This window comes from Pezoporus occidentalis, unplaced genomic scaffold, assembly GCF_034315485.1.
Source record: "Pezoporus occidentalis ecotype Australia unplaced genomic scaffold, CSIRO_AGI_Poc_V1 ctg6, whole genome shotgun sequence".
Lineage (NCBI taxonomy): Eukaryota > Metazoa > Chordata > Aves > Psittaciformes > Psittacidae > Pezoporus > Pezoporus occidentalis.
Genome location: NW_026915943.1, coordinates 5284384 through 5303722, shown reverse-complemented (window position 1 = coordinate 5303722; position 19339 = coordinate 5284384). Strand labels below are relative to the sequence as shown.

General features: G+C 41.3%; 1 protein-coding gene across 22 annotated transcripts in view; it reads right to left on the bottom strand.

The window, feature by feature from the left end:
- DLG2 (discs large MAGUK scaffold protein 2) overlaps positions 1-19339 on the bottom strand; it is a 1003655-nt gene that overhangs the window by 638075 nt on the left and 346241 nt on the right. The window contains exon 1 of one of the 22 annotated variants that reach the window (XM_062639112.1): positions 4690-4839. The exons of the other annotated variants lie outside the window; for them this stretch is intronic. Within the exon in view, the coding sequence (XP_062495096.1) occupies positions 4690-4824 (135 nt within the window). The 5' untranslated portion in view covers positions 4825-4839. Of the gene's footprint in view, positions 1-4689; positions 4840-19339 lie in introns of those variants that run through there. 22 annotated transcript variants of the gene reach the window in all.

Sequence of the window (19339 nt, the reverse complement as noted above, 5' to 3'; positions counted from 1 at the left end):
CACAGTAGAGCTTACCAAGGATTAAGACTTTCCATACTTACCCAGACTGCTGGGGCAGAAGAGGGGTTAGTCTACACCAAATCTTGTGTTACTACACTCTTGCTAGCACTAAACTGTCTAACTCAGTTATGTCAGTATGCATTGAAGTTATTGCACCATACACATATTTGCTGTAAGCCTTAAATAGACGTATAAGCTTGGCCACAGTCCTACACATGGTCACCAGCTCTGCATGCGTGCTCTTTCTGCTGTGTGCACTTGGAACTTCCCCAGTAGGAAGCACAATAATTAGTAGCAATTTTTCATTAATTTTCCAGTCTCCCCTTGCATCCATGTGAATTGGTGAGAAATTCCTCAGGCCTTGAAGACAGGCTGAGGGTGTTGGAGTTGCTCAGCCTGGAGAAGACAAGGCTTCAGGGGAACCTTAGAGCAGCTCCCAGTGCCTAAAGGGGCTGACAAGAAACCTGGAGAGAGGCTTTGGACCAGGGCCTGTAGGGACAGGACAAGGAAAATGGCTTTAACCTGCCAGAGGGGAGACTGAGATGAGCTCTTAGGCAGAAGCTCTTCCCTGTGAGGGTGCTGAGGCGCTGGCACAGGGTGCCCAGAGAAGCTGTGGCTGCCCCATCACTGGCAGTGTTCAAGGCCAGGTTGGACACAGGGGCTTGGAGCAACCTGGTCTACTAGAAGTTGTCCCTGCCCGTGGCAGGGGGCTGGAACCGGACGAGTTTAAAGTCCCTTCAACCAAAACCATTCTGTGATTTTATCAGTCTCTCTTCTATTTATTTTTAATCTTGCTCCTTGTATCTTTAACAGCTGTCTCAAAATGCTGCAATGGAAGAAACAAGGAAGAGTCAACTTCTATTCATCCTCTCCATGTCACTTATGATTTTATAAACTGATTCTGCATCTTCTCCAACTGGTGTCTTTTCCATAATGAAAAATTGTAGCCTAATCGATCTCAGTCATTGCTATAACCACAGCTTTTATATATTTGAAGACAGTCATTGTTTATCCCAACTTGTTCTACTTAATTTTTTCAGACTTCACCGTAGCTCATACAACATAAAATCCTAAATGTCCTTGGTCTTTTCCTCTGAAATCTCTATATTCTTCTCAAAGTGTGCATCCAAATGGTGACTTTGCCCAGCAGAATAATTCTTTCCATCTCTCACTTACAGTAATTCTCTAAATATAGCCCAAGATTTTACATTAGCTTTGCAATAGCCTCACATTTTCCACTGAGAATCACTCTGGGATTCATTTCTACTCAACCCCATTCTTCTCTGCTGCCTGTCTAATCAATACACATTTGGTATTCGTGTAATTGGATATCTCTTCCTACATGCAACAGTTCACATTTGTATCTCATGCTATTGCTTTCAGGCCATCTATATAGGTTGAACTTTGCAAGTGCTATTCCTCTGAGAACAAGCCCATTCCTCCAGGATATGGGCTTCAATAAAAAGTACTTGGAAGCAATTCTCCCTGGGATTTAGACCAGTTGAGGCATAGATTTACTTCCCTCAAAAGAGTTCAAAGGGGAAGGCCACTTTCACGAGCTGTGTCTCTGGTTACTAAGATAAATACAGTGCTTTGGCCTCATTGCCTCTGGATCATATGGAATTCAAATTTTGGTGATCATTCGTGGCCCATATAGGTGAGAAGTCAATAAGGGCTATATCTGGCTGAAGGAAAATAAGGAGTCTATCTCTTTAAAGAGTCCTGTGTGAAATGCTGTTATGATCTAAATAAAAGTTAGGAGACAGAAGAAATAACACAATCAAAATCAAATAAAAAAATAAGTAAAAAAACCTTAACCATCATTATTATTATTGTCATTGTTACTACTATTACTACTACTACTATTATTATCATTATTATCTTGACCATTTCCTGAAAGTGTCTTATAAAGGCCTGACATTAATTTGTTTTTATTGCAAGGCCAGTGCCTATAGAATCATATGTAGGAGTCAGAAGTTGAGATTGCTGCTGGCAGCTCCAGAGAGGAAACACCAGAAACCAGCCTTCACTTCTTGTGTCATATGGTACTACTATTTAGAGTGGAATTATAGGTCTAAAGGAAAAGTACTTGATGAAAGCAGAAGTAAAAATAAAACTGATGATGCATCACAATTCATGAGAAGGTTGGGCTTTCTGGCACTTTGGAGAGATAAATTTTTCACAACATTACTAGCTTTTTGCAAGCAAGTCTGATACCTTGATTGAAGAAAAGTCATTAAACAAAGCTATCATCTGAGGCAGACAAAAATAAATAGATAAGTAGATGGACAGAACCTAAAATGAAACCCTATTTTGTAAAGTCTTACATTACTTGCTTCATATTATTATGCTTAAGATTTACTATGGCTAAGGGTGCAGGCATCCTGGCTGGGTGCTAATCACGTATTTCGTGTCAGAGGTGAACCCAGGCTGTTGCCACGTGTGCTAGAAGCTCTGTGAGGATTTTCTTTCACTCAGAAATATTTCCTTATATATGGAGAAAGCAGTCCTGATTAACATGACGTTTGACTTTTTTTTTTCCTAATTTCTCTCTATATAAAAGTATCCATTTTTCCCCAGCTCCCAGTAAAATGAGTGTTTTCTTGCAGACCTTAGCAGTCAGGAAGATAGTCACCGATTTTCCTCAGATTTTTTAACAGGAAACTCTGTGTCCGTATCTGGAAAATGTCACTAACCTCACAGCTTTTAGCATTTGATGGCTTTTCAGCTATGAAATTCTCAAGCCATAAAAAAGCAAACCAACCAACCAACCAAAAAAAAAAAAAAAAATAACCAAAACCCCAAGAAAAAGCCAGACCTTAGACTTCATTCATTCCAGTGTCAGCAGATAGCAGATGCAACGGTGGTCACAGCTAAATCCTACAGCAAATTTTCCAACAATACTCCAACAAACCTACAGCAGAAACATCTGTATGACAGCACCTGCTTCGGCTCTCTGTTTCCTGGCTTTTCTAAGCACAGGGTACTCAGGACCGGTCGTGTACATTGCCCCTGCACACAGCAGGCACACAGGATCCCCTTACATGAACTTGACAGTGTAATCTGGGGGACAGAGACTGCAGATACCTCTGTTAAATGCATCTATCCCACATCTGGGAAACAACCATTTTCAACAAGGGAAAAACATCACTGCTTCTCTTTTTCTTTTTGGAGAAGGGGCTGCCCTTGACTGCAAACCACACAGAGATGCCACCAGCTGACACTCTAACAATGGCAAGGGGTTCACTGGAGAAAAATGCCTCTGACTTTTTCTCCTTTCAATGATTCCTGTGGGTCTTGCTCTGTTTTTCACAGTAGGAAATTAAAAAGTTACTCAGTGAAAGCTGGGAGAGTGTTGCTTTTGTGGTTTTAATATTTATATTAAATTTTATTTTATATTTATATTATAAAATGTATTTTATATTTATAATATAAATTATATAATAATATATAATATGTATTTTATATTTACATTATTATTAATATTTGTGGTTTTAATATAAGACAACAACTTGTCTCTGCCTCCACGGGCTGATGCTCATCGTCACAGCTCTAAAGGAGAGACTGCAAAGCCTGCAGGTCACAAAAAAGAGATGGAGGAGAAGAGAGTTTAATCCCGGGTTTCCTGGGAATCCTATCAATTCTGTTATTCATAGGAACTTCTGGAGTAGGCGCTTTTATGGCATAGATACTCCAATCCTCGCAGTCCTCACTCGACCCTCCACTGCAGTGTCTTCTGGGAGATGCACAGGGCTGATGACAATGGTCCTATCCTGCTCCCAGTGAGTATTGACCACTGGCCCTTTACAGCACTTTTTCTAAGGGAAAAAATAGCTTCATAAGTCAGGACAGGGATTTTCCACCCTGCTGGGACTGCACAAACACTCTCTGTCCCCAGGGCTATGGGAGTGCTAGCAGGATCTGTCAGCCTAGGTGAAACAGACCTTTAAATTGAAGTCATTAAGGAAAAGCACTTTCCAGCTCTGTGTTGGTCAGGAACATCTCCTACCTCCAATGCTCCACCACCCAGGGGGGAAGGACCATTATACAGAGGGAATGTCTTCTCCAAGGTCTCCATGGGAAGAATAAGATGAAATCAAGCTAGATTTTGAAGAGTGATTGGAGTGCACAGACTGCAGCCCTCTAAAGCTGACATTTTTAATGCATCAAAGAGTAGGAGCTTAGTGGAATATCAATGCACTTCTGAGCAAAAGGAGCCAACACAGCTTAAACTGCTCCCAGTGGCTGCAGGCCTAAGAGAGCCTGCAGAACCCTTCTGAGCTAATCTCCTGACTTTCTCTGGTGCCTGAAGACCACCTCCACACTACAGGGTGGAAAGCCTGCTGCAGGGCCCCATCATAGCCTCAGGACCACTGTGCCACAGGCAGCTCCCATGTTGCTCAGGAGGTGATGTTAATGCAAAGTAACGTTCATGAGATCAGTTTGTGGTGTGGGAACGGGAGTCTCCCTGTCCTCCTGTTATTATGTCCTCCTAAATTAGCACCAGTCAGCCAGGAAAGAAGTGTAAGAGAACGCAGGCTGAGGGCTGTTTGACTCTTGCCTGTCTGAGAGCTGTTGTGAGTCAGCTGGAGGCACGGCCGGAGAGGACCATAATTCATCGGCATCCCTGGTGCTGCCCCATCCAGGTGTGCGGATGAGCACCTTGGTGGTGGTGGTTGGTTAGCTTACCTGGGGAGAGCTGCCCTCCTGCTTCTGCTCAGTCTGCTCTGCAGCTGACTTGTCTGGAGCAGGCTTCCAGGGAAAACAAAAAAAGCAGGCTAGGCAAAGTCTGCTTACAGGCTGTGCTGCAGCAGGAGCATCCATCTTAGATCCAGTGGAGGAGGAGAGCTTGGACAAGCTCCCTTTTAAAGCAACAGTGCTCCTACTGAGCATGGTGAGGAAGGGTAGTGCTACTCCACAACAGCGGTTGTGCTGGATACGTGCAGGGCACTTTATAGGCATTAGCTAATTGATCTTTGCAAAGCCCTTGTGAGCTAGGCAGTTAAACATCATCCATCCAGTGTTACAGGTGCAGAAACTGAGCCATGTTAATATAACCTTGTGCAGAAGTAGCTCATGACTTTAGGGTGCCTGAGCCAAAAGGCTTTTGGTCTGATTTTGTAGGTGCAGAACATCTGTAAGTCTGACTCTGACAGCACAGAGCATCTGTAACTCTGCTTGTAGCTACTGGTGCACAGCTGGTTATGAAAGCCAATACTAGGGATATTTCAAGTTGGAAATCCAAAAAAGGAGGTATCCCAAATCACTAAGCCTTTAGGATAATGCTGGCTTCTCTATCTCGGGATATCTAAGGAGAAGAGTCTACAGTCAGGTTTAATGAGGTTTTGTCTCTCTGCTTTCTCTTTATGCATCTAGACAGGCCCCTTCCCTGTGGCCTCCCCATGTATTCCTGTGGATCTGTTGATCTGTTGGCACAGAGCTGGGGTTTGAGAAAGAAAAGAAACCTTTTCTTGTACAGGGACCACTGAGCTCGCATAAACTGAAGGACCACAAGATGGGACACCCTGGCTGGATCCACCACCACACTACAAGATCTGCCACTGGGGAAACAGGACAGCTGTTCTGAGAGTGGCGTTTATCCTTTCATGGCCACTGGCCATTCTAACTCTGCATTGGCCTCACAAGGTGAGAAAATAGGCAACACAAGTAGGAAACAGGGACAGGGCACACGTGGGACATGCTGAGTGGCTGGGAGCTGACGTTAGCAGAGTGGTATGTGAGGTGTGTTTAGTTTATTACCCTCAGGGCATATTCTTGTTACACAGCAGAGCCTTAATAAACATAGCACCTTCACCTCTAAGTGTGCTTAACCAAACAGCTATAAAAGAGACCTCAGAGGCTGTTTCTCTCCTGACTTGCTAATGCTGTAGCAGTAGTCTACCAAGGCCCATATTTTTAAAGCCAGAGAGATGCAGTCTGGTACCTCGTGGGATTTGCACTTGTAGGCTGAGCAAGTTTGAAAATAAAACTAAAAAACAGGGCAGGTGAGAACACCCGCTTGTGACTACTTGTGACTGTAGGTACATAAATAGCTTTAAGAACCTCAGGTTTATCTCACGTAGGGCTCCAAACTGGAGAATTCACTTTCCTTACAGCTATAAGACAACAGCTGAAGCTCCTGTTGTCCTTCAGCTGTGCTTGAAGGTACACCCACGTACTCATGCAGCCTTTTTCTCCTCCAAACTTTACAGATGCATGAGAGCTACAAGCCGAGTATTCTCCAAAGGGACAGGCTTGAAGTAATTCAAAGTCCTTTGTTAGGCACTCTGTCAATGCTGTAAACATCGCTGTTTAATTGATGTACCGTTTTTATTATACGTGCCCTAAGGGAGTATGCTGACCAGAGCCTCTTGTAAACTGAATAAATAAACAAATAAATAAGCAAGCATCCATTGCCTTGGCCAGCTCGCTGTGTGACAGAAAAGTCTGTGTGGTTTAATGTGGTTTCTACACAACAATCTTGTTGGCTGGAATGACTTGTTTGATCTTCATTAACCCTGGCAGGCTCTTCCAGCTCCTTCCTCCACCTCAGCAAAGACAGAGAATGCCACTCTTCCTTTCCGGATTTCTAAGGTCACTTTGTTTACTTAACATGTCATTTTAAAAGCTTCCTGTAAAGTGCAAACTGTCAATTTCTTCCCTTCATCTGGAAAATGGGTGAAGAATTTTGTCATTTTCTCTTAAAAGGGATGAAGTTGTATTCTTCTTCTCCCCTTCTTTCCTTTTCCCTCCTCGTCTATCTACCACACTTCCCAGCTCTGCAAAGCCACTATCTCTCATTTTGCTTTCCATTTGCATATTGTCTGGACCGAAATACTTAATGCACCTTTTAACAAAATCTTAGAAAATACAGTTGTAGCAGTTATAGTCAGGGTGCAGTGCAAACAAAACTCTGTCAACTGGGGAGATAAGCTAGCTAAGCCAAATACTGAAAGCAACGTAGACATAAAATCCATCACTCGGCAAGGGCTGGCCACTCAAACCCTAGCCCTGCTGCTTGAGTGGGTTTTACAGCCTATGCTTATGCTCATGCTCAGCAAAAGCACTAACAGTGCCTTGGTTGGCTGGTTGTACACATCTACAAGACCCGCAGCCGCACACTGACTGCAGTCAGACCTTCATGCTCATGAATGTTATGTATGTGAGCAATTTTACAGCTCTGAGTCACCATTTTGCTACATTCATGTGTTCTTTTCCACTCTGGAAAGGAAACTCTTTCATTCACGAGAAGAAAAAATGGGTTCCAAGCAGTATCATGACACAATCGCACCCTTTTACAGCTTTCAGATCCTTGTTATGAAATGTGATTCCTCTGAGGCATGACTGAAGCTTAGAGTGCAGAAAAGTGTGTTAAGATGGAAAGCAGGTTGTGCCAGCTCTGCCTCCATGAATGCCCAAATCATTCCACCTAACTGTAGACTTTACTCACATTGCTGCTTAAAAATTGCAGGACAGTTATTGCAGATTGTCTTCATGCTTGAGTGTTATAGATAAGTATCATCAGGTGTACAGTGTAGAGCTTAAGGAGACTGAAGAAATTAGTATGGACTGAACAGAGCCCGCTTACATGCCCTGCTGCCCAGAGCTCCATACCTTTTCCCCCTTACATATTACAAAATTGTTTTGCAGCAGTGGAGGTGCCATAGCCAGTAAAGTGAAACAGAAAGAAAACAATGTACCCTAATTCTCCCAAGTATGTGAGGCCTCTGTTGCCCTTGCGATAGGTATTGATGGAACCCAATTGAGATAAACTCAAGATCAGGAAGTGTCAGGGGACGTTTGCAGAATCTTTGAATTTGGACATACTCCTAAAATGGTTTCACAATAGGAAAATGAGACAAGATGTCTGCTTCTTTCCCATGAGAAACTGGTAATGTTTGACCTTAAGTTATGATTAGCTGTTAAATGACTTCTAAGGAGACTTTCCTAGGATAATCTATTTAGCCTTTAGCACCCATTTATCACTTCATGGTGGAGATTAGGGTTGATTCTAAAGAACAACATTACTGAAAGTCCCCACTATATATATTTTTTTTTTCAGTTAAGAAAATTATTCCTTTAAGGGAATACTGAGAGAATTTTATGTCTTCTTTTCTTCTTTCTAATGTATTGCTATGGAATAAGTGAGTATGAAAGTAATTAAATTAAACACTCTGCAATTTAGAAGGGATTCACTGAAAGAGCTGATGGACTTGTAGTCACGCAGAAGGTTCTTAAGATATCTGTGAATTGTAGGTATGATGGTTGCCACATTGCTGCTACCAGGTATTGACCTACACATTGGCTCTAGGAAGAAGCTAAATATTCCGGGTTAAATTTGGAATAATTAAATCAAAGTGAGACTTGGTGCCTGTAAAATGGAAAAAGATTGTGGTGAAGTTTATGATTCTTAGACATACTCTAGACAATTCCAAGAAATTATCTGTCCAACTGCATCCATCTAAGGCTAAAAAATGTAGCATATATCACACTGAAACTATTCAAGACTCTTCCCCTGTAATGCAGACGGGTCACATTCACACAACACAGCGCCTGGTCTTGGGTTTTTCATGACACTAGAGATGTGTGTTGCATTTCTGTGACATCTGTGTCTGAGGCTACAAAACATTCTGAGATTGTGCTGGAGAATTGTGTAGTGTCTAGACTGTGCACTTTCTTCTCTAGCACTTCTAGGGTGATGTCCCATCAGGTACCTGATCCAGCATAAACCTAACACAACATGGTTGGTTTCAAAAGTCAGTCAAAGAATGAATTAACATCTTAACAATATGTACACCCAGAGGTCCAGGACCATAGAATAGGCTGGGAAGCTAAAGACGTGCATGGTAGGACTAACAGATTTGGGGAACAGTGCTTCTCGCTAATCCTTTGCTCAGAAAGGCACGGCTCTAGTCTTGCTCTGGGACATTAGAACACCAAATGCTGTCTTCAGCACCACTGTTGACCACTCGCCTGTAGTCTGTCAAAGAGTACTTGTGACTGCTTTAACATTTTAAGTCTGGAGACACTCAATGTCCAGATCGATTGCCAAATTACTTTAATTCAACAATCAATTTTGCCTCAAATGAATTGTGGTAGCAGTCCATATGTTTGCTCTTAATCTACGGCAAACTCCTCTTTTACTGGAAATGATGTTTAATTGCATTACCTCATATTTACTGCAGCAAATGAGCAGAGGAACAGTCAATCACCTGCTCAACAGGCATGTGACGTCACATTAATCTGTGGTGACTTGACCATGAGTTCAAATCCTTACATATATGTGGATATATGTGTAGGACTCTGCTCTTTAGGTTTTGTTATTATTATCTTTGCTTCTGTTTCAACATTATTGTTTTAAAGATCTTTGTCTGCTGATAAATATCCCTTTCAGGTTATTTTTGCCATTCTCATTCCTGCATTTCTCAAAAATGAATGTAAGTGTATATCTGGCCCATGATTCCACTCCCAATCACATTAATTCTGGCTGTTATTTAATGGTTCCTACCAATGTGTTATGTACTGTATCATATAAGACAATACCTCTCCAAAGGCCTCCCCAAAGAGCTGGGAAAAAAAACCTGTATCTATATATACATATATAACTTAAAAATTAAAAAATTAATCTGCAGGTATTATTGAAAATTACAGTGTTTAAAGAAAGAGATTCATTCGGTCATGAATATATATACCAGCTTGTTTTACTCTGGATGGTTAACAGAAATACAGAAATACTGAAAATCTGTTCTTTAATGTGAAATGACTTTTCTGAATAATATAAACTGCCAGCCAGCCACAACCTATAATTAAGTCTCTTTTACTAAGTATATGTAATGTTGTGTCTGGTTTAGACTATTGCATTTTCAGCCATAGGAAGGAGCTAAAGTTACATAAATATCCTGAAGGAGTACTTAGACATCTATTTACCCGGAATTATGCTTGTTTCTGGTGTCATACAAGTTATTTTGTAGTAATGAGATCAGTGTTGGGACCGGTCTTGTTCAACATCTTTGTCGCTGACATGGACAGTGGGATTGAGTGCGCCCTCAGCAAGTTTGCCGATGACACCAAGCTGTGTGGTTCCGTTGATAAGGCTGGAGGGAAGGAATGCCATCCAGAGGGACCTTGACACGCTTGTGAGGGGGGCTGATGCCAACCTCATGAAGTTTAACCATGCCAAGTGCAAGGTCCTACACCTGGGTTGGAGCAATCCCAGGCACAGCTACAGGTTGGGCAGAGAAGAGATTCAGAGCAGCCCTGCAGAGAAGGACTTGGGGGTGTTGGTTGATGAGAAAATGAACATGAGCCGGATTCAGTGTGCGCTTGCAGCCCAGAAAGCCAACCGTATCCTGGGCTGCATCAAAAGGAGCGTGACCAGCAGGTCGAAGGAGGTGATCCTTCCCCTCTACTCTGCTCTTGTGAGACCTCACCTGGAGTATTGTGTGCAGTTCTGGCGTCCTCAACATAAAAAGGACATGGAACTGTTGGAACAAGTCCAGAGGAGGCCACGAGGATGATCAGGGGACTGGAGCACCTCCTGTATGAAGACAGGCTGAGGAAGTTGGGGCTGTTGAGCCTGGAGAAGAGAAGGCTGTGTGGAGACCTCAGAGCAGCCTTCCAGTATCTGAAGAAGGCCTATAGGGATGCTGGAGAGGGACATTTCGCTAGGGACTGTAGTGATAGGACAAGGGGAAATGGGTTGAAACTTAAACAGGGGAAACTTAGATCGGATATAAGGAAGAAGTTCTTCCCTGTGAGGGTGGTGAGGCACTGGAATGGGTTGCCCAAAGAAGTTGTGAATGCTCCATCCCTGGCAGTGCTCAAGGACAGGCTGGACAGAGCCTTGGGTGGCATGGTTTAATGTGAGGTGTCCCTGCCCATGGCGGGGGGGTTGGAACTGGATGATCTTAAGGTCCTTTCCAACCCTAACTATTCTATGATTCTATGGCAGAGAATTAATAAAGAAATCGAACTATTAGTACATAATTTATATGTTTATATGCATATGTACCTCACAAGAGGATGCTTTTACATTCTCTGAAGAATATTTCTAGTGATAAAATCAATATATTGCTTCGATTTTGCTGCATCTTTGTATGTAACAACAGATTTAAACCATTTAGCACATGAGAACAAATATCAATAAAAAACACGTATGAAGACCCTCGGAGTTTAAGGATTCTCACACGGTCAAATCCTCTATCAACGTACCAGGGACAAACATATGTTCTCTTGGATTTAAGGGGGATTACTAGTGTTAATATTCCACATATGAGTGCCAGATTGAAATTAAGTACTGTCTAGCTTTAAAGGGTGCTATTCTCCAAATCGCAGTAGGCAGTCTGGGCCAGGCACATGCTGGAAAGCAGACAAGAGCCAGACAGTGGGAAACTGCCTTACAACCAAGGGCAGAATCACAAAGTCACAGCTAAGCCTCCCCCTAACATTCACACGGGATTTCTGGCTGCTGGTAAAAATGACTTTCCTAGGATGCACTGATTCCCCTAAGGCTCCCCACCACTTCTTGTCCCATATTTGGGAGTTCTTTACGCCTGTAAACCTGAGCTGCCTTTAAATGAAGAGATCTATTTGCAGGGCTGCTGTAACTGCAGGTGACGTTACAGCCACGTGAATGTAGGTTGGCATCCTGAGGCTCTGTCAACTGTTCTTTCCTAGCACCTGTACCCTTCCCTCCATATCCCAGGCAGTTTCCTCTTCCCTCCCTGCTGGCACATCTCGTCTCTGCCAGAATAACATGAAACTTGTATCACATCTTGGCACCAGCACAGAAAGAAGAGAAGCTGAATAGGATTCGGTAGCTGTGGGAGAATTCTATCTACTACTGTGGCTGCCGATCCATTATGAATATCACAGCCAGAAACACCCATCTGGAGTCTCCTACCAGCTGTTCTTGGGCAGGCGTTGATGCAAAGATATCAACCAGTTGAAACTTGATCTTAGAGAGGAGTTTAAGCAGAAGTGAAAACTCTGCCTATGATCTGCTCCTCTTATTTGAGAGACCAGGGTGCAAGTGGATCATAGTTTAAAGTACTCCTCTGCAATTACGTGGGTTAAAAACAGCATACAACCAAAGGAGGGTTAATTTTAAATTCCGATGCTCTGTTCTAAAGAAAGATAAACTGAAAAATATCTCAAGACAAAAAAACATAGTTCTTATGAACTGAGCGCTCCTGATACTAGATGTTTCTGTAGAGGTTTTTTACAGCTATCTTGCACAATGGAATACAGCGCCACTTTTCAGTGCAGACACATTTCTCATACCATGAGAAAATCTGACAGTTCTAAAAATGTTTCTTTTTTTTTTACAGGAAGGAAGACAGAAGACCAGGCTGTTTTTACTAGGAGCAGGAAATGTTCTATGCTATGCATTATTTAATGTGAAGAAATCTAGATCATAGGATAATTCATGTTGGAAGTGATCTTAGGCAGTCTCTGGTCCAAACTCCCACTCAAAGCAGGATCAACTATGAAGTCAGATGAGGTCACTCAGAGGTTTATCCAGCTAAGTCTTGAAAAATTCCAAGGATAAAGACTGCACAGCCCCTCTGGGAAACTGGGCCCACTACTTGGTTGTTGCAGTGGTGAAAGTTTCTCATTATATCCACTCTGAACATCTCTCATTTCAATATATGCCAATTACCTCTCATCTTTCCAACATGTGGCACTCTGCAAAACCTGGCTCTATCTCCTTGTGGACCAACTCTTAGTCATTAAGGTCTGTGATCAGGTCCCCCTTGAAGCCATGCCTTTAAAGGATGAACAAGCCTGGATCTTTCAGTCTCTCCTTAATGAGAAAGTACTCCAGCTCTCACAATCTTGGTGGACATGTGCTAAACTTGCTTGCATTTATCAACATCTTCTTTGTGTTTGAAGGTGCATGTGGTCTAACAAGCTTTGAGAAGGGAAGGATAATTACTTCCTTGGATAGCCTGGCTCTGTTCCTGTTCATATGTGTTGAATTTCATGAGATTTCTGTTGGCCTCATCCTTCACACTGTCCAGATCCCCATGGATGCCAGCCCTGCCCTCAAACATATTAACTTATCCCCTGACTATGGTGTCTACTGACTTGACAAGCATGTGCTTCTGATCTCCAGGTCATTGATAAAGATCAACTGATAAAGAGGACAGGCCTCCGTATAGACTCCTGTGGTACTCCACTTGTTACCAGGCTCAATAACCACTGCCTTTTAAGTCTGATTATTCAACCAGTTTGTCACTCATCCGGCTGTCCAGCCATCCAAACAATAACATCCCAACCTGGATACAAGAAGACATGTTGAATCTTTTGCTAGAGCTGAAGGAAATTATGTTCATGGGTACCCTTCACTCATACGTCTATTCATTTTATCATAGAGCTATGGTAGTCGTGGCCATGTCTGATGTACTAAAAATAATTATATGGAGATCACTGCATTTTAACAAAAGTTTTGATGGTCTAGAAAAAGCTGGATTAAGAAGATAATGGAATCCAGAATGAATCTGTAGAACCAGAAAGGTCATGGAAAGTGGCCATGGTCACCTGCTCTCTTTAAACAAATGCTCCTACTGCTAATGCACCATAAAGCCCTCCCAGGGAGAGAAAGGTTGAAAGGAGAAAAGGAAAATGAGAAAAACAACTGATTGCAGCACGGTGAAGTCGCAAATAAGAAAAGAAAAATGGTACAAGTGCCACAGAATCAAAAATATGTTGGTAGGGAACCAGAGGGGCAACCTGATCAGACCATCCACAACAGCACTCTGCTCCCTGGAAGCACCAAAATAAGCCAGTGGACATCACTCCCTGCTGCTCTGCCCACAGGTGAGATGATGAAGGAAAGGAGCTTATCCTCCTTCAAGTTTTCACTGTCAAGTTCCCTTTTCTGGCTGATATCTATGCCCAAGGCTGGGGGAAGTCAGTGAGGATGTCCAGTGTGTGCCTGGGGCCCTGATGAGGAGTGACTTCACATCCCGAAACAAGACATGAGGCAAAGGAGGCACTGGTCCATAATGGCCCAGTGCTCAGTAGGGCCGTTAAACCTTTTAAACCTATAAAACTTAACCTACAACTTTTAAAACTCAGATTTGTTAAGATTTTAAGAGGAATATATTTCTGTTTTTAAAAAGAAAAGTATTAAAATTCAGACTCATGACAATTTATGCTAAGCCTAGGCTTACTAAAAAGGCTACATCCAATTAAAGAAATAAAAGTATTGCACTGGTGATTCATCTCCAGACTTTAAGGAGTTAAGGAGGGCTACCTTTTTCTGTAATGACCTAGCTTAAACTGAGAAACTGCTGCTTTTTATGACGGCTCAAACTTCATAAATATGTCACATTACCCCATATTGTACTTTTTACAAAAGACTGAATGCAAATATTTACATGTTTTCCAAAGGCCAGTACTTTCTGCTTTTGTTGTGTAAATAAGCATTTGCTTTCATTTCTTTTAGTTTCAGTTATCAGTTGAAGCAGGCATATTTTCTTCCTGTGAATTAATCCATTGAAATCTGAGAAAATGATTCAGAAATGGATTAGCAGACATGCTGTTCTCCTTTTGCAATTGATAAAGAAAAGCCAGATAGGAGAATATGAATATGTGAAGAACACACGGCCAGTTTTTTAAAGTACCTAAAAAATGTGAGACTTGACTTTGAAAAGTATCTATAATACTAGCCAATACTAGGCTTCTAATTCTGATTTAGTTTAGACACATTTATGTTATCGAGAATGAAGTGCCAGGATCCTTATTGGTTTTGAAAATCACACTGATTGCCTATTTGCTGTTAGACAGCACCACATCAGATTCTCAACCCACCATCTCTCTAATTAACTTAACAACCAGTTAAATTCAAATGCAATCAAAAAATTAAGACAGAGAAAATATCTTATAAATTATATCATTTATTCAATGAATGTGTAGGTATCACACACCCTTCTCATTGCATCCTTCCCACTAGGAAATCAGGAGAATCAAGTTTAGTGTAAAACCCATGTCTGTCTCCACATTATCACATTTAAGTCATTGGACCAGACATTGAGGAAGATTCTTAAGGACATAAATCGCAGTTTAACTGAAGATTTCCTGCTTCTGATTTAGCTCATTACTACATCACGTAACCAGTGATTTAATTCACTTTGTTGCCTCGAGTTCCCTATTTATCTATTTCACGTTTATAAAATGGGTAATATTAGGATGAGCTGCTTCTTTTAGCCAGTGTGCCTCGTTAGGAAGAGTGATGCCTCTTACAGCTTAAGGGGATTTTGCACTTCTCCACGGTCCTTTGGTCCTTTGCTAATTCTTCCTGCAGCAGGCAGCCAGAAACACAAGGGTTTTTTGTGATGAGGACATTTGTCCACTAGATGCTGCACTAAGCCCACCTACTTATTTCATACGAGCGCCCTGCCTTAGACAGAGATCCGTACTTTTCTGAGGAGGTCCTCCAGGTATCCAAGCTACCTTGGGAAGACGTGGGGCTCATGAGCCTATGAGACAAGGTGCTTTTATTCAAAATCCCAGCTTGCGTTCATCTTTGGTCTTGGACTGGGTGCTGGTGAAAAACCTTTGCTGTGACTTGCCAAAGTAATACACAGGTTAGTGGTTATGAGTTAAATTCCCATACACACCTCAGAAATATTTACTCTTTCATACCGAATGAGGCTTAATGTCCTTTTCTCAGGGCTTTTTTTTTCCCCATTTGACTGAGGGAATGCACATCACCTGCCTTCTGGAGCTCTAGTAACATAGATGTGAAATAAAGAGGAGTTGCAGACTTTGTTGTCTGCTCCTAGGGTTCAGGACTGCTGGAGCGAAGCCCACATCTGGCAGAGAAGCCGATGTTGTGGCTCACTTGCAGAGGGGACAGTATATGCTCTGCAGGAATGGGAAGCTTTAGAGATCTTTCTCTCCTCAGAATTTCTTATTGCCCAGCTCAAACAACAAAAGAAAACCTCTTCTGACTTCCTGCCATCTAATTATTCCCACTCAAAAAAATAACCAACCCGAGCATCTATTCCAAGAGGGAAGATGACACTGGGGTGGAAGAGGTGGCAAAGCAACACCAAGGGCCTGTCATCAAAGCCACCCATGTTATGGACAAAACCAGAGGCTCTGCAACTTTTCAGTGTGTTCAGCACATGGAGGTGGTTTTGACAATTCATATTTACATTCATTTGCTTGAAACCTACTGTGGGTTTAATTTTGCCCAGTTGTCCTTATTGGGACACATCAAGCTCGATGTTTAAGCTAGAAATTTAAGCAAGAACTAGGAAATCTAAATTTCATTAATTTTCACTATACCATTTCAATATCTCTTACATTTGTGCTCTAGTGATGGAACTTAAAATCCTGGTAATACTAAAACTGACTCTTGCTCTCCTTTAGTTAAATTATATCTGTCAAGAACAGACACTGTGATTTCTATTTATCACACTACAATTGATCTGTACAACTTCCTTAAGTCGATCCTGAAATGGAACTGGTTTTGCTAAAAGTTCTGCAAAACCATTGCAATCTTCTAACAGAACAAGACACTGGTGCCTGAACTCCAGCCTTTCCTTTCCAAGACACATTATCTTTTACTTTGGAGCAAGCTATTTCATGCAAGTTCACAATCAAACAACGGATATAGAATGGGCTAACTTCCCAAACTGCACTTGTCTTCTTGATGGAGAATAGGAGCAAAAGTGAGTGAAGAACTTTGACTACAGCCACTGTGACACAGGATCAAGAAATATTTACAAACTGTATGATGGCCACTACTCTGTGAGAACTAGGAACTGCCCACAACTGAATTTCTCATATGACATTTAGTTTATGAACTGGGAAAGAAAAATAAAAGCCACATGACCTCAGAAACCTCTGAATGTGGCTTCTTGCCCAGCTATTTGTCCCTTGTATCTGAGTAGGGATGCTGACTGCTTCTCTACTGTCAAATAACTTTATTCCTTTCCTCATTTGCTGGTCCCAGACAATGATTTTATAAGCTTCTAAATATGTTCTCACACAGCATTTTGGGAAAAAAAAAAAAATCCTATTTGCTATCCTTGAACTGAAATTTGAATTCTAGCTGCAGACAGCTTAGACCATCATTATGCCAGCAGGACATGTCCTCAATCTTATCCCATGTGCTGGGGCACACCACACACGCAGACTCAGCTCTCTACTGAAGTACAAGAGTGCTGGACTGCAACACTGCATGCTCTGGTATTTTGTGCTAAAAAGTCTATAAAAAAAAGTGTAGTTATTTTATAACTATCCACAAGAAGATGCATCAGGTCCAGAAGATATACAGCTGTGCACTGTGGGTATGACTCTTGAGGAGTCAGGCAGTATGTGTCACCAAGCCTGGGAACCAAGGAACCTCTCTGGAAGGTTTTCTTTATGGGGTAGACATAGACAGCATGGTTAATATCATGCTATCATATAATTATAGAATAGTTAGGGTTGGAAAGGACCTTAAGATCATCTAGTTATAATTTCCCCACCAAAACTATTATAACTATGTACTGTCATTGCAGAGAAAGACAGCAATGCAAAAACTTACCCTGTTTCCACTATATACAGTGGTCAAACTGGCACTCAGTGTACCAGGAATAGATAGCTAGCTGTACTTCAGTCATTTTTAGCAGGGCTGGCCCCAAATTATCCCTAAAATGACCTCCAAATTCTAAGTACATTGTTGCTATTATTGTATGGTATATTCTGAACCTACAGCTTTAAGTACATTTAAGTACATAGAAAATTTGAAAGAAAAATATACACAAACCATTAGACAAACTTTCTGATTTCAAACTCAGTCACACAATAGACTTTGATTTCAATGTTTGCAGGAAAGCTTCCCACAAACTTCCTGGAATTCCTTCTACTTCTGAGTTTTGAGGCCAAATTAATTGCCAAGATAAAGTTATATGTTTAATACCAGAAGGAATGATTAGACCACTCAGATTGAGCTCTTTAATACATGACATTAATTTTCTTCCACTTAACTTGTACTAAGCCCGGTAATTTGAGCTAAAATACATAATTTCAGCCCATGAAAAACTAAATTATTAAGTGCCATAAGCAGAGATTAGAAAAGAACAAGGTGTTACCTTGGGCTTCAACAATAACAGGGAATTGATGAGGTGAGAAATGATCCATGCTCCAAGCTATAACAAAAAGTGAAAAAATCCCAAGGTTCCTTCTAATCTGACTTGTGGAAAATTCATCCTTGTCCCCAATTCTCATGGCAAATTTAATCCTCACCAGCTGTCTAGAAGTACCAGCCAAGCATTTAAAGCAGAGGATTCTCGAAACCCCTCAGTCTGGCATGTCTTCTCCAGCTGCATCCTATGCTGATGTTTTAAGAAAAGGGAAAAGAATACTCATCTGCATCATAGGAGGAAAATAATCCTTCCTGAACCTTGTGATCAACTGGATATTCTTAAAATATGAGGTTTAAGGACCGAAGAGTACCGCCCGGTATCACGGTATCACAGACCCACCTAATCTGTTCTGGTTCTGACAATAGCTATTCATGATATAATAGTATTCACACTATTGTGTTTAACATCTGTTGGTATATTTATCCTACATAAATGCATAATATTTATAATTATACATTTATGCAGTATAATTATGCACTATGTCAGAAAACACAGATTCTTAGTTTTAAATCTGGTACTTAATGTTCTCATTAGGTACGCACAATTTTGTAATATGAAAAAAAACAAAGACCTGATGTTTTTCTATCTTTTCTAGAGATTCAGTATTATATACATCCATATATATTTTATAGATCTTCATGCATATATATATATATATACATACACATGAAGATTTAATTATAGCTACTGACTACAAGTCATTAAGACAATGATGAGAAGCATTATCTTCATATTGACCAGGAAGCATTAGGAGTGTGTTGAAAGCAACGCTATCTTACCATGTTTTGATTACAACCTGTAAAATGAGTAACTAGGACACGTATTTTCATTGAAAGCAAAGTCAGAATGAGCCAAGCAGCGGGACCCAGGCAAGAACAGGGTTCAGGACGTCTCCCAGATGCCATATTCAATGAAGATTTTTAAAGAAGGTTATCAAATCTCATTTTAAGAACTGGTAAGGTGCTCTAATGTTTATCCTCACAGCTAAGTGGTGTTGTCTTATCTAATTTCTGCTGCCAGCCTTTCCAGCAAGCTGGAAAACCCTTTCATATCTTCTCTTGATGCAGGAACACAAGGCCAGTAACCAAATCACCTTCACCCTTTCAGCAAATGGAGTAGATTGAGGTCCTTTAGACTGTTTTGGGAAGGATTATTTTTTCATTTTCTTTTTCATGCTCTCCAGTGCTTCCACA